General features: G+C 61.5%; 1 protein-coding gene across 1 annotated transcript; it reads left to right on the top strand.

Moving 5' to 3' along the window:
- The first annotated feature begins 1,554 nt into the window (after window positions 1–1,554).
- Window positions 1,555–4,442, top strand: LBX1 (ladybird homeobox 1). The gene is made up of 2 exons (XM_058697532.1): window positions 1,555–2,125; window positions 2,834–4,442. Exons 1-2 carry the CDS (start codon window positions 1,801–1,803, stop codon window positions 3,352–3,354), a joined length of 846 nt encoding a protein of 281 aa, XP_058553515.1. The 5' UTR covers window positions 1,555–1,800; the 3' UTR covers window positions 3,355–4,442.
- The last annotated feature ends 10,333 nt before the right edge of the window (window positions 4,443–14,775 follow it).

Below are 14,775 nucleotides of genomic sequence, written 5' to 3'. Positions count from 1 at the left end.
GCAAATGTACATATTCAAACGTAAACACATTCAAATACCGCTGTGCACAAATGCTCGCCTGATATACACAGAGTCCGGCCGGCCGGCCGTAGGGTTCCCAGCCCCCAGTCTGACTCGAACCCGGCTTCCCTGCGGGTTCCTGGGAGCGCAGTCCCAGCCGTGGCCCGGCCCCCTCCGGGCCCCCGCCCCGCATCCGGAACAGCTGGAGTCGGGTGGTGTACTCCAGCCCGGCACTGGGCTGGGCGGGGCCGGCAGCGGGGCCCCGGCCGGGCCTGGGCTGAGCGCAGCGGGGAGGCCCCGAGCCGGCCCCGTTAGCCCAGGCAACCCGCCCGGCTGCCCGGTCGGGCGCCGGTCACCGGGCGGGCCGTGGCCCCAGTCGACCGGAAGAGCCACAGCCCGAGGAAAGAGTGTGCAAGATTGCAAGAAGAGGTAAGGCTGTTGCTACTGCCTCGGGCCGGGGAAGAGGTGCCTGCAGCCACCAACAACTCACCCGTCAGCTCTCGGCTGGTGAAGACTGAGTCCTCTGACTGGCCCCCTCCCCCAACCCCTGGGGTCCTCCAGCCCTGTCCCGTGTCGTCTCATCCAGGGCTGCAGTACCCTCACGAACCTCCCGCGGGCCATCCTCGGAAGCTGCAGATTCCCTCTCCCCAGGCGCATGGCCCAAGGCCGGGGGTGACAGACAAGAGGGTCGAGGGGTAGGGACGCTGGGTCCTTGGTATCAGCTCGGCAAAGTCCTCGCTGGGCGGTGGCGGGGCCCATCCCGGCTCCTGGTCTTACCTGGCCCGCGTAGCGGCCACGTCCCTCTCCGGCTGGGCTCACGCCGCCCTTCTCAGGCGCCAAATCCCGGGTCGGAGAGCCTGAGACCTCCGGGCCAGCGCTGCCATCGCAGCCAGACCGGCGGGAGGCGGGTGCGCCGGGAGCGAGGCTCGCAGTTTGGGGTGGGGGCGGCGGCTTTTGAGTCGCCCGAGGTTCGGGTGCAATAAAGGCGCGGCTAATGTAATTTACAAACAGCTCGGGCCGAGCGCGGCGCGGCGCCCGGACTGACAGGCGCATTAGGCAGGCTAATTCCAGCCGGCTCCTCCTACCCCCGGCCCGCTAATTAATGAGCTTCCCAACTTAGAGCCGCCTGCATTGGACAGACAGAGAGTGAAAGAGAGGGCGAGGGAGAGGGAGAGAAGAAGAGAGACGGGGGGGAGCAGAGAAAAGAGAAGAGAGAGAGAGAGGGAGGGAGAGAGAGAGAACAGGAGGAGAGAGAACAGAGAGAAAGAAGAGAAAGGAGAAAGGGAGAAAGGAAAGAGAAATAGAGAAGTGCCGCTGCAGATAATTGATTACTCCTCGATCAAGGCTAACTTGTTAGCAATAGTCAATTGCCCCATCTCTCCGCCTCCCCTCGCAGTACGGGATCGGCGCCCTCGCCTCGGCTTTTCCAACTGCCGCCGCCAGGACCCGGGGCCAGGAGCCGCCGCGGAGCCACCTGACACCTTTAAATAGCACCGGGGCTGGCGAAACTGGAGCCCCGCGCGGCGCGCCCCGGCTCGGGCCGCGGATTGCTGGAAGCCCCGGCGGCGGCGGCGCCCGCGTCAGCGCCCTCCTCCCGGGGCCCCGTGCGGCTCTGCTCGCCTCTGCCGCTGCGCTAATCGGCCCCGCGCCTGGCCCCGCGCCTGGCCCCGCGCCTGGCCCGGCGCGGCCTCCTTCCCGCCCGCCGCTGCCGCCCACCCGCGCCGCCCGGCGCCCGAGCTGCCCGCGGGCTGGGTCCCCGCGGCCCGAGCCGCCCCGGCCGGGCCCCCAAACGAGGCCGAGATGACTTCCAAGGAGGACGGCAAGGCGGCGCCGGGGGAAGAGCGGCGGCGCAGCCCGCTGGATCACCTGCCGCCGCCCGCCAACTCCAACAAGCCGCTGACTCCGTTCAGCATCGAGGACATCCTCAACAAGCCGTCTGTGCGGAGAAGTTACTCGCTGTGCGGGGCGGCGCACCTGCTGGCGGCGGCGGACAAGCACGCGCCGGGCGGCTTGCCCCTGGCGGGCCGCGCGCTGCTCTCGCAGACCTCGCCGCTGTGCGCGCTGGAGGAGCTCGCCAGCAAGACCTTTAAGGGGCTGGAGGTCAGCGTCCTGCAGGCAGCTGAAGGTAGGCGCCGCCGCTGGGTTCCCTTGCGCCCAACAACCCCACGCTCGGCTCCCTGTGCCCCACTCTTTGTGCCCTGTGCCTTTGCCCGCCTCCTCCTGCGCCTGCCGTCAGGGCCCTCCAGCCCAAGCCGCTGCCGCTGGGAGTGGAAAGGAGTGGGACAGGACCCAAACCCAATTTCCTAGGGGCCTCTGGATAGGCCAGAGTCGAGTGACCCAGGAGGGGTGGCGGGAACCCAAGATCTCTCCGCAGTTTGCCTGCTCTGCTTGGCTCCCTCCAGTTCCCGGTGGCCTGGGTGCTCCTTGCCCTGTTCCTGGGTTGGGGAATGGAGAACCTCTCAGCTAGGACCTTTCGGGTAGGGATAGAGTCATAGAGTCCGGCGGTTGGGAAGAGGTGTAAACCAACATTCACACCGCAGTCAGGGCGACCCTGACTGGCTCCGTTGTGCTCTAGCGACCTCGGATCTTTCAAATCAACTCTTAGGTGGGAGCAGGGACTGAAACAATTTTTTCCTAGAGACTTCCGGTAGACAAGAGTCGGGGGGAAGGAGGTTTGCCAGAGAGGAGGCTTGCCCTAGTCCAGGAGGCCGAATCAAATCCGAGAAGGGAAGTGCAGCAGACTTCAGGCCGATAAGGCCTGGGTGGGGTGAGCGAGAGACGGGGTGTGGTCTCCTCTCTCCTGGTGCAAGCCTATATTATGGTTTCCTCGCAGGCCGCGACGGGATGACCATCTTTGGGCAGCGACAGACCCCTAAGAAGCGGCGAAAGTCTCGAACAGCCTTCACCAACCACCAGATCTACGAGTTGGAGAAGCGTTTCCTCTACCAGAAGTACCTGTCCCCCGCCGATCGCGACCAAATCGCGCAGCAGCTGGGCCTCACCAACGCTCAGGTCATCACCTGGTTCCAGAATCGGCGCGCCAAGCTCAAGCGGGACCTGGAGGAGATGAAGGCCGACGTGGAGTCCGCCAAGAAACTGGGCCCCAGCGGGCAGATGGACATCGTGGCGCTGGCCGAACTCGAGCAGAACTCGGAGGCCGCGGGCGGCGGTGGCGGCGGCTGCGGCAGGGCCAAGTCTAGGCCTGGCTCTCCGGCGCTCCCTCCAGGCGCCCCGCAGGCCCCGGGCGCCGGGCCCCTGCAGCTCTCGCCCGCCTCCCCGCTCACGGACCAGCCGGCCAGCAGCCAGGACTGCTCAGAGGACGAGGAAGACGAAGAGATCGACGTGGACGATTGAGCGGTGCCCGGGATCTTCCATCGCGCCGGGCCCCTAGCGCCCGTCTGCCCGCCGCCTCCCGGACCGCCGAGGGGAGCTGGGACCTCCTCTGCAACTCCCGCCTTCTTCCCTGTCTCCGGCCCGGACTCAGCTCCCGGCAGCCGCCTCCTCCCTCTCGAAGCAATAAACCTGAGCTGGCCGGCCGGGCCGGCCGCCGCGCGCGGCCTCCGCCGCCCCGGGAGCCCTTGCCGTGCAATTCTGTATGGCTCCTGTATAAATATTTAAACCTATATAGCGGGTTCTTCCCACCTCAGCCTGACTTTTTTTTTCTTTCTTTCTTTCTTTTATTTTTTAAAATCTCGGAGATTTCCATTTTTTCAAAGCTCTCAGGCTGCCGGGTTTGCTGAGGGCGAGGCAGTATCGAGGGTAACGAACACTGAAGCCCGCGGTCCGGAGGAGGGGGCGCGCCCCGACTGTTTTGATTTTTCTCTGCATGTGGCGAATGCACTGGCCCTCTTCCTCCTCGCCTCCCTAGGCCTATTGCAGTTGACTTCTTTTATTTCCATCTGCCCCTTTTCCCCGCGTGGGAAGGGGCTGAGGGGGACAGCCGGGTCCTGACTTGCAAGTTTCAAATCGATCTCTTCTCTCCCTCCACCCCCGTCCCCAGAAGTCTGTTTTCGATGCCGGTTTCTGCCTCCCAATGTCCACTAACGCTATTTTTAAGATTCCTCCTTACCCTCTCTCGGTTTCCTTGGATTGACTGCTGGGGTCCGGGTCTTAGGGACAAAGCAGGGGGAAATCCAACCGATCAACCAACTAAAACAGAACCCAAAGCCCTAGAATTATTTTTTACTCTTTCTAGAATTTTTTTGCATGTGACAGAGACTAAGAGGAGGCCAACCTAAGCCCTCACCCCACCTCCTCCGCAGCTCTGGGTCTGTCTTGCAGGTCTCCAACGCCCCGCTCCTAGCTCGCTCGACTTGGCCAGACAAGGGTGACTCGATGAGGGTGGGTCCTGCGTGCCCCTTCCCTGCTCCTGCCCTCTCCTCTCCGGACTGTACCCAAGGCCTCTTTCTCCGATAAATAAAGTCTTTGCCATTTTACTAGAACCGGCGGTGACCGTGTCTGAATGAGTGGGCCCTATTCAGGGAAGCCGCGGCAGGCTCCGGGTCTCGCCGCTGCTCGTTGCCGGCTACCCAGGCCTTGGAGCTTTGGAGGAGTTTCAAGGCAGGCGCGAGAATAAGGGGCCAGGGGAAAGCCGGAGGCGGAGGCGCCTCTTGCTCGCAAACACGCGGCAACTACCAAATTGGGGGTGGGGGCGAGGGAAGCGGGCTTCGCCAGGTCCGGGTAAAAAGTGAGGCATGCGTTGCTGGGGGAAAGTGCGTACACTGGGGGCGCCACGGATGGAAAATTAATTTCTGGGGGGTAAAGGGTGGGTGGGTGTGGGGACTTGCCCTGCGGTTCGTGCATCCCACCCCCACCCCAGGGCATTCTTCCCGCGCTCTGCGGGACGCGGGCTAAGCGTCCGGTGTACTGCAGGTAGAGCTTAGTCGGCAGCAGGGTGCAGCCGGAGGGCTCCAAGTTTGGGTTCCGCCGCCGGAAGGCCTTACCCTTGCGGGAGGGAGGAAAATGAGGCCGAAGGCACCAAGGGCAAGCTGAATTGCGCACACGGGCACAGGGAGATGTGAGCCCGAAGCGTCTGAGAGTTGGGGTGAATTTCTGGTAACATTCACAGATTCTGGGCCCCCCAACTTGGCTGGGGGCAGAGACATCAATCTCCCCAGGACTCTCTGGGGTCCCCGCGCCCCGAGGGCGGCTGGGGCAGGGACGCAGGCGGCTTTCACTTTTCCGGACAGAGCGGGTTTCTCTCTGGGCTTTTGTTGTCGCCGGGCTGGCGAGTGGCCGCTGTCACCAAAGGAGGGTCCCGCCTCCGGGCCGCGCGGCTCTCTTTCTCCGCAAAATTGATGTGAGAAATGCGCATCTGGTCTCGGGCAGGCGATGGGGCCCCGGGGCCTGAGTCGGGAACGTGCGTGTCCAGGAGGAAACTAAGACAGGGAGACACAGAAACAGGAGCACAGAAAGCCACTCCAAAAGCAGAGATAGAAAGTGGAGAGCCACAGAGAAGGCGGGTGGGGGGCGGGGGGGGGAGGAGGAAGAGAAAGAGGAAAAACTTCCCACAGAGACAGAGACGGAGAGACGGAGACAGAGAAAAGGGAATGGGAAGGGAATATGGAAGGGAGAGAAGAGAGCGGAGAGAACGAAAGAAGGAAAGAGGCGGCGGGGCAGCCAGGCGGGCGTGCGGCCGGTTCCTCCCGGGCGACATAAATCGCCCTCTCTCAGGATGGATGGGTCTGTAATTCGGAGCGCGGACCATGAAGGCCGGGACGAATGGACCCGGGCGGCCGCTGACAGGCGACAATAGCCGGGCCCAGCCCCCCGCGGCTCCGGGTGCGGGCGCGGCCGCGGCCCTCCGCAGCCCAGAGCGCGCCGGCGCTGGCGACCATATGGTTTTTGAATTTTCTTCACAATTTGTAGACAATTTGATGGATTAGGTCCCCGCGCGCGCCTCCCCGGCACAAAGGCGGCGCGGGGACCGCGGCGCGGCGGTCACCCGGGCATCTGCGCCCGCCGCGCGCACCCCCGCCCCCGCCCGGCCCCCGCCCCGCGCCCGGAGCCCGGGGCCGCCCGCCCAACACGCCCATGAATCCCAATGAAGCGGCCCTGGCACCTCAGGCCGCTCGCTGCTTCGCGGCCCCGGGCCCGGCCCCGCTGGGTCCCTCCGGGCTGGGGGCGGCGGCCCCGGGGCTGAGCCCACCCGAGCTGCGGCGCCCGCGGGGCGCGCAGCTAAGCAGGCGCATCGGGGCTGAGGAGAAACGGGGCCATTTATCCGCCCGTCTAGTTAAAGCGGGTTATTTGTTTGCTTCTCCGGCCTCCCCTCCCCTCCCCTCCCCCTTCCCTCCTCCCCCCTCCTTCCCCTTCTGCCTTTTATTCTTTTGTCTCTAAATGGATTTAATGAGCCTGAAAAACATGACAATTGAATATAACCAAGAAATAAAAAATAACGAGGGAGGAAGGAAGGAGGAAAAGAAAGAGGGAAAGAAGGAAGGGGAAGGATTAATAAAATAAAGGGGAAAATCCTTTCCATTCAGCAAATGCTTATTGTGCGTCTTTTCTGCGCCAGGCCCGCGCTGGGGGCTGGGGAAATGGAAACGAATCCGATCCAGTCCCTGCCCTCAAGGAGCTCCCAGTCTAGCGGACGGGACCCGTCGCACCCCCCTGGCGCCATCAGGAGGGCTGGGCCGAGGGGCAGGGAAGTGCCATTTGCAGAACTCCGGCTCCGGGGGCTCGGGGTGGTGGGGGCTTCTCGGAGGAGGTGGCACTGGACCCAGGCCTTGAAAGATGAGAGGGAATTCGTTGTTTCTATAGGTCAGAAAGAAGGGCGGGCGAAGGAAGGGCCGGACGGTCGTCGGAGGGAAGCGGAGAGAGACACTGGAGCCCTGGGCTGAGCCTTGCCGAGGAGGCCTGGGGAGAGAGCGCGCCGCGCGTTGGGTCCCGCACAATTTGGGGAGTGAATTCAAGCCCCCTATCAGACTCCTCGGCTCTGCTGGATGCGAAGCCTCCGCGGGGCTGCCAGGGGGCTTCCGGGGCCGTTTTTGGCCAGACTCCGGACGCCGGAGCACCGCGGCCTGCGGTGGTTTCCCGGCCCCCTCGCGCAGGGAGGCGGAGGCCGTGGGCAGGGGCTGAGGGGTCGACCGTAGGCGGGAGCGAAGGGCTGGGGGTCAGGGAGGCCTAGGCTCCGACCCACTGTCTCCTCAGCTCTCCTGGCTCTGACGGGAGCGCTCGGGTGGCCCTGGCCGCGCTTCGGGAGCTCCCGCGGGGACCTGCGATGTGAGAGGGCCTCGAATCCCAGCGCGACCCTGGGCCTTTTACCGGCCGCCGGCCTGGCCTGCCTCGGGGGCGGCCGCTGTGCTGTGTGCACGGGCTGCGTGCGCTCCGAGGGCGCGGGCTGCGCGCGTTCCGTGGCCTTCCCCGCGTGTGAGTGTACGTGCGAGTGTGGTGCAATGGCCTGAGGGGCTCGGGGCCCTGCGCCCATTCTCGGGGCGAGACTTGTTAAGGCTCGGGACCCTCTGTGCCGCCCGCCTGTAGCCAGAGGTCCTTGACCGCCTGGGGCCGTGACAAGCAGGTTCCCCGAGGACCCTGGCCTCTGCAGACCCACTTTCGGTTCCCGGCCGCGCAGGGGAAGCGGCCTGGCTCTGCCTCTTCCTTCCCTATTCGGTCCGGGGCCCGGGCTCGGCTTGCCGAGTTCCAGGATGCGGGCGGTCTCTGCTCTCCGGCCCGGGCCCCACCGCGCGAGCCGGCTGCCTCGGCTTTCCCCGCTCCGCCTTCCCGGGCCTTGCCCGGCGGCCGGCGCCGGGTGAGGCCGGGAGGCGCAGTTCCTTATTTTACGAGGTGTCGGGCCGGTGTCAGACGCAGCTCCGATAAGTAATACTCCAGTCTGAGGGACCAGAACGTGGTAATTAATCCCAAAGACTTAAGTGTATTTTAGTTCAGGAGAAAAAAAATCACTAATTCAATCGTCCGGAAAATTGAAGTTTGATGCATGAGTCCCCCCTGAAAGGGACGGGCTGGGGCCGCGCGCCTCCCCTCCGCCCCTGCCGGTCGCTCCGGGGACCCCCTCCTCCCCATTCTTCTGAGCCTCCAGGTCCAGGGAAGTCCACTCCCCCTGTCCTGCGTGTTCTCGGCCACCCAAACCCAGGGGCACTGTGGCTTTGCTCCCTAGCCTCAACAACCAGCCCCTCTTTCTTGGAGCCCAGAAAGTGGTTTGTGCGGAGACTACAGATGTTCCCCCAAACACGGACACCAGGGAAGGGGCATAAGAGAGCCTGGGAGGTGAGGGTGTGACTAGATAAAGGGCCCAGAGCGGTTGCGGTCAGGCACAGCAGGGCACCTGGAACCTGAGAAGAGTGCGGTCCTGGGGGCCAGCAGGTAGGAGGCTGCTGTTGGAAGGCAAGGCAGAGAAGCACATTTGGCTGGCTGCCAGGTGTGAGTGGGGACTAGAAGTGCTAGGTGCAGGGTGCTGGTGGTTGGAATGTAGAACCGTGTGTGGTTGAGTCGTGTGGGAAATGGGTGCATCCCTAAACCGCCTGTGCACGACAAGACATCCCGGATGCCGGTCAGCAGGCCTGGGGGAACTGCAGCCTGACCCTGAGAGGGTCCACAGGCCACATGTCCCAAAGGAGTGGCTCCTGGGACTGGAGTGGAGGAAGGTGGGGGCTCCTGGTGCACGCTGAGGAGTGGCGAGCGATTCGCTGGAGGGAGCTACCACCCTGCACTCACAATCCAGGGCTGCCATCAGCAAATCACCTTTTCTCCTCCTGGCAGTGGCCGGTCCTAGGAGAGACCAGGGGCTGAGGGTGCGTGTGTGTGTGTGTGTGTGTGTGTGTGTGTGTGTGTGCAGCGAGTTTCACAGGCATCAACAGTGTCTGCCGATGAGTGTGTCAGAGAGTGTGTGCAACTGAGACTGGGCATGTGCGGCTGATCGACGGAAACAGAGCATGTGCAGCTGGGGGCGACTGGGGGTGTGCGGCTGTGTTCGTGTAACCAATTGTTGCAAACTAGTGTGTGCAACTAGGTGTGACTAAGTTTGTGCGATGGGGAGGAGAGAAGTAAAGCTGTCACTGGGGTGAGTGTGACCAGCAGGTGAGTGATGCTCCAGGGGGCGTTACACGTGCTGGGAGCCGGTGGGAGCAGATAACCAGGAGAATGAACATCGATGTGGAGCTGAAGCTACAGGCCGACGACCAGAATCCTAGCTCCAGACAGCTTGACCAGCCTGGCTCCTCGATTTTACACTGACAGTGCGGGGCGGGGGGCGGTTGGAGAGACGAACACATGGCCTGAAGGGAGGGGGGCGCAGGAGGGGAGTGAGCGGAAGGCGAGATGGAGAAGCTTAGCCTGGGCATGAGTCTACTCTGAAGGCAGCTGAGGTCAGTGAATAAACACGATGTGGGCACGGACTCTGCTTGTTTGAGAACACGTTGGGGTGGGGCTTGTCCTCTGCTGCGCTGTTGGGTAAAGGCCAGGCTGTCCTGCCTGCCCCTTCCTTCTCAAGTTGGGCCCCAGCCTGAACCTTTGTCTCTAGAGTGATCCGCAGACCCACCTTTGGCTCTACCAGTTCCAGGACTCCCTTGAAGGCCCAGCTTCCCCCAGCTCACTCAAGGGAAGTCCCCCCTCCCCGTGGGACTCAGCTCTGCCTTAACTGGGGAGAGTACCCAATGGCAATATGCACGCGGGTGCTTGGTGGCTCCGCAATGCTGCCAGCAGTGTTGGGGGTGACTGAGTCCTGCCTGCTTTGCTTTGCAATCTGGTTTGTGTTCTGTGTGAGTGTGTGCAGGGATTGCTGAGCGCTGGTGTGTGCACGTGGACGAGTGCGGCCTTCCCCGCGGAGAGCTGGAGGCAGCTAGCTGTCTGTGAGCTGGGGTGGGCTCAGTGGGGAAGGGAGATTAGTTACCTTTGAGTATCGTGGGACCCGTGTGGTTTTAGTGATCAGCATGTGTATATAGAGGTTTGAGATGAGTTTTTATCACACGTGGATGTGGCATCTGAATATATGAGTTAGAGGTGTTCCTAACTGGGTGTCTGTGCCCCTGCCCCAACCCGATTCAGGGGCCTGAGTCAGAAGCAGTGGGTCCAGGGCTCTGTGGAGAGGGATCCAGGTCTGGGAGTCCCTTCCACCAAGAAATGGAGGCCTTCATTTGCCCTTCCTTACCCCCACCTTCCCACCCCCACCCCACACAGGCTGGAATAGGGGCCAGAGTGAGGAAGAGGTGACCCCTCCCATCTCTCAGAGACTGCTCAAGGTGAAGTGCTAGGTCCCCACAGGGATGATTCCCCCCCACCCCCCAGCCTGATGTCTGTGATAGGGCCTATTGATCTGGCTGCCTGAAGCCCCGCTGGGACCACGTGCCCGCGTACAGATAAAGGGCAGACTCAGCTAGGCTCTCACACACCACGCACGGCCAATCCAGAGCACACACAACAGTTGAACAGATAAACCTTTGCTGTTAAACAGATACACAATCCCCACTGTTACATACACAATACAGACACAGTGACAGAAGCACAGCCCACAGTCACCACAAGCACACAATGCACACGCTTCCAGACATTCGACGCAACCACAGGCGTGGGTAGGGAGGTGGCTGCTTTAGGCGACTTTGGGGGAAGTGCTGCAAGTGTTCTGATGTTCAGAGGGGCTCCCGGCAGCGGCTGAGGGCAGCAAATAGCAGACCAGGGTGGCGGGGCAGGGAGGCTCCGGCCGGCCGTCTGGGGGAGCTCCCAGCCCTTGGCCCAGGAAAAAAACCAAGTCCCCAACCACCTTACAAATGCAATCAAAGCTGCCTGCCACCTACCCGCCCTGCACAATGGCTCTGGCTGGAGTCGTTATCATTTTTGTTAACTTTTTATCGACTGTTTGCTAGATGGCGTGTCAGTAAAGTGTATGATTTGAGATGAAAAATTAGGCAGATTAACCTGAGGGGAGAGCCTGATTGATTACTAAATAGGATCAATTTGAAAGTTTTAGTCCTGGCGTTTCTGCAGAGCCTCTTAATACTTCAAACTTCAATTTTACGGGCGATTGAACTAAGCATGTTTCTGACAAAATTGATATATGTATTAATTTGCTTTAACTGGTGATTAATTACTCTCCACTGAAAGAATTATATGGAGCTGTTTGCCTGCGATTTGCATATTAATCAAATTCTAGTTGATAATTCCACTGGTGGGGGGGTCGGGGGCGGGGTGTGGGGCACAAGGGTGTGAAGGGGTGTTTGCTCGTGTGCCGGTGTGTGCGCCTGTGTATGTGGGGGGGGGCTCCCCACCCCCCCTTTGCTCGCTCCCTGCTTAGCTGCCAGTTTAGTGCATTAAAACCAAAGATGCAGAACGAGTTTGCCCGGCTATTTGGCGGGAGCAGAAATTGCCTGTCCGGTTTTATGATCTGCTCAGCCTGAGCAGCCGGGTCCTTAATGTCCCCTGTCAAAGTGTCCGCGATTTAAAGGGAAAACGGCCCCCGCTTTAGCGTCGCGCCGGCCTGACAACGGGCGAGGCAGGGACGAGCACCCTCTTAAATAACTCCCCTTCCAGAAGGACCGTGGTTTCCGGACAGCACCCCAGCTCTGGGGACCCTCGGAAACCTAGCTGTGTCCTTGGAGAGGTCCCAGTTCTTGTGATGTTCTAGCCATGAAGCGCCCCCCACCAACACTCCATACACGGGGGGCGGGGGAGGGGGTGGCATGCAGGCACAGCAGAGACCTAGAGACACGGTTGAACACTGTCACTTGAGCTGACGGGCAGGAAGCCACCCTCTTAGACACGTGCAAACACAGCTACCCAGTCACACTCCCCTTCACTTAGACCCCTGCTCTTGGGCCTGTCTGTAGACACACTCAGCTACCCACACACACACCCAGACCCACAAAACTGCACTCAGGCAGGGAGCACACATAGGCACCCAAGTCACGTCCACACGGCCTTTCAGGCACACGTGGTCACGCGCACTCAGACACACGCACATTTTCAGATGCACACGCAGACCTCATCCCCACACACACCCAGGCAGGGAGGCCCTCTCGCATGGGAATTCGCAGCAGGGCACACGTCAAATGTCAGCTCACACCCTGCCTGGCACACACAGTGCCCACAGCCCCCTCCAAGTCCCCTTGCCCGGCCAGACTCTTAAAGCTAAAGGGGGCGGCGCCACTGAATCAACTTTTCCCATCTCTGGATTCAAAGGGTAGGAGTGTAATTAAAACCAGATAATTAATGAGACAATATTCCTCCAGCTACATCTTTAATGAACAAACCCCTTCAGGGCAGCCTCTTCTTCTAGGCTCATTAAAGAGAAGAAAGTTAGGCAGCTCGCGGACTTCCCAGCGCGTTAATAACGAACCCGGAGTGGGTGCCTCGGCCGGGAGCGCGGGAGCCACGGCCGGCCGTGAGCCCTGGCTCGGGTCCTCCCACCACCACCTTGTACCTCCGCCTGTCCCCACTCCCACCCTCCACTCTCCACCGCCTCCTGGTCCCACCATCTCGGCCGCCCTCCCGCAGTCCCCAAAGCCGCTGTTCAGTGACCCCCTGCTCTGCCTGACCTCTCTCTCTGGCGGTCTCGCCAGCGGTAGGCAACCTGCGCTCAGACGCCACGGGGCGTCGGGCCACCCAGTTTCCCTCCTGCGGCGCGCTGAGCGCTCCAGGCTCTCCGGCTGGGTAGGGATGGCTCTGTACAAGGGAAATCCAGGCAAGGTAGGGGCCCGAGTGTCCTCCGAACTGCCCTACCGGATCCACTTATGATTGGCATTTGGGCCACGGTCCTGGGAACGCGGGGCGGGGGTGGAGGTGGGGGGTGGGGAGTAGGGCTAGAGATCACTTCATTTTCCACGCGCGCCCTCGCTCACTCTCAGGAACGCGCACTGGCAATCACATGCATGTGCACTCGCGTGCACGAGAGCGTGCATATACAGACACGCCCTCTTGCCTCGTGCACCCAGGTCCAGAAGGCTCCGGTCCAGACCGGCGCGGGCCCAGGGCGGCCGGGAGAGCCTGGCTTGGACCTTCCCCCCGCCGCGTGAGGTCGCCCTTGCGTCATTCGTCTCCAGGGTGGGAATCTTCGCTTGGCACGCAGCCTCCGGGGCCTGAAGCGGACAGCTCCGCCAGAAGAACCAGAAGCGGACGGCCTAATGGGGGCCCAGGGCCCGGGGAGCCCTAGTCAGACCCAGGCGGAGGCGGTAGCTCTGGCAGCGGCTTTGGCGGAGGCGCCTGTGTTCGCCTGAGCTGGCTTTTAGGGATGAGTTATGTGGCAATGAGCGAAGTAAATCTGCATGCGCAAAAGATGCTAATTACTCTTAATAGCCTACCCAGACGCCCCGAGACTGGAAACCCAGAAACGTAAATCTGCTCCCGATAAATATTTTTAATTGTGAGATTTCCTGGAAAGATGACTTTGGGTGCGCGGGCCGAGGCATTTGGTTTTGGAGGGAGGGAAATGGCCCCCACTCTGGAAGCCGGGTCCGGAGTCAGGGCCCCGCGCAGGGGCGCCAGGCGCGGGCCGAGCGACCTGAGGCCGGCTGGCCGGCGCTGGGTAAAGTTAGTGATGTATCGCATTAATTACCAGTGTGAGCTGCAAATGGTTCGAGGCCCAGGGAAAATTAATGGGAATCCAAATTCTAATTATGTAGCTGTTGTTAAAGAGTTTAACTAGATAGTCACGGAGAAAATTGGATTATGCATAGAAATATGCAGCCAGCGCGCGCGGTCCGGGGGATGGGTCCGGGGACTGTCAGGCCACCTCCCTGTCCTGGAGGACACTCCTCCCCTCAAAGGAAGGAAAAGATCCACCCCCGCCCCAGAGTATAAATAAAGATGCCCCGTCTTGCGATGGCAGTGGCAGGGTGGGTCTCAGGATGGGAGGAGAGGCCGAAGCTTGCGGAGCCGCGCGCTTGGATTCGGGGTCGGTGTGGAGGTCCGGGGTTGCTGGGTCTCTTGGTCTGGGTAAGCGTTTGTGCCCATTTCTCAGGTTGCCTCCGGGTCTCAGCGAATCTACCCTGCACCTCTTTCTGATAATCATATAATTACATCTGGGCTCTGTGGACTTGCATTTTTTCCCACTGTCAGTTTAAAGATATAGCCACCAACCGGAAGCCCAATTACACCCGATGCCTCGTCATTCACTTTATTAAGGACCCTGGATATGTTTCCATTTTCGCAGGAAATGAGGTCTGATCAAGCAGCACTAATACCTCGGGCCTCGGGAAGGGGGCGGGGACTCTCGGGGGCGGGCTCCAATCCCCCAGAGGCCCGGCTGCGGGTGGCGCCTAAGCTTCGAGAAGGGTGGGGCACCTTGGGTCGGCAGACTCCCAATCCTCCACTTCTCCCAGTTTCTCCCAATTTTCCCCAGGACCCTGATTCACTCTGTCGCGGGCCACCTACCCCGCAGGCCCACACTCTCCGGCATCCCAGCGCGCGGGGCCTGGAGCCCCCGCCACGCTGGCGCTGTTTGGGGCAGGGGGCGAGGGCCTGTGGGGTTGAGGGGACATTGCAGCCCCCAAAGGGAGAAATAGCGTCGTTTCAAGCCCACCTACCCCTTCCCAGGAGATTGGCAACCTCCGAGGACGCTGCTAAGGCCTATGGAGCCGGGCAGGTGGGCCTGGACGGCAGGCGAAAAACGCCTCTCCATACCAGTCCTCTCCCCTTTCGGTAGCGGCTTCCAGATTTCTATCTCCCTTTCGACAAGATCGGAACCTCTCCCCGCCACCCCCTACTTTAGAAGGGGAAGCCGGTGGGTCCAGATCTCACCGAGGAGCTCCAGTTCGCCAAGCCAGACTGAGCTCCACGCTTAGCGGATTCTAGCGCCCCTCATCGGACCTCGATTTCCTAGAGGGATAGGAT

The sequence above is a fragment of the Neofelis nebulosa genome, chromosome 13, assembly GCF_028018385.1.
Source record: "Neofelis nebulosa isolate mNeoNeb1 chromosome 13, mNeoNeb1.pri, whole genome shotgun sequence".
Lineage (NCBI taxonomy): Eukaryota > Metazoa > Chordata > Mammalia > Carnivora > Felidae > Neofelis > Neofelis nebulosa.
The sequence above is the reverse complement of the archived record's forward strand: the minus strand, read 5'-3'. Positions and strand labels throughout refer to the sequence as shown.

Bases quoted from the DNA above. Each gene is read 5' to 3' on its own strand.
- LBX1 (XM_058697532.1), top strand. From the start codon at position 1,801: ATGACTTCCAAGGAGGACGGCAAGGCGGCGCCGGGGGAAGAGCGGCGG. The intron at 2,126-2,833 runs GTAGGCGCCGCC...GTTTCCTCGCAG, and splicing joins CGTCCTGCAGGCAGCTGAAG to GCCGCGACGGGATGACCATC.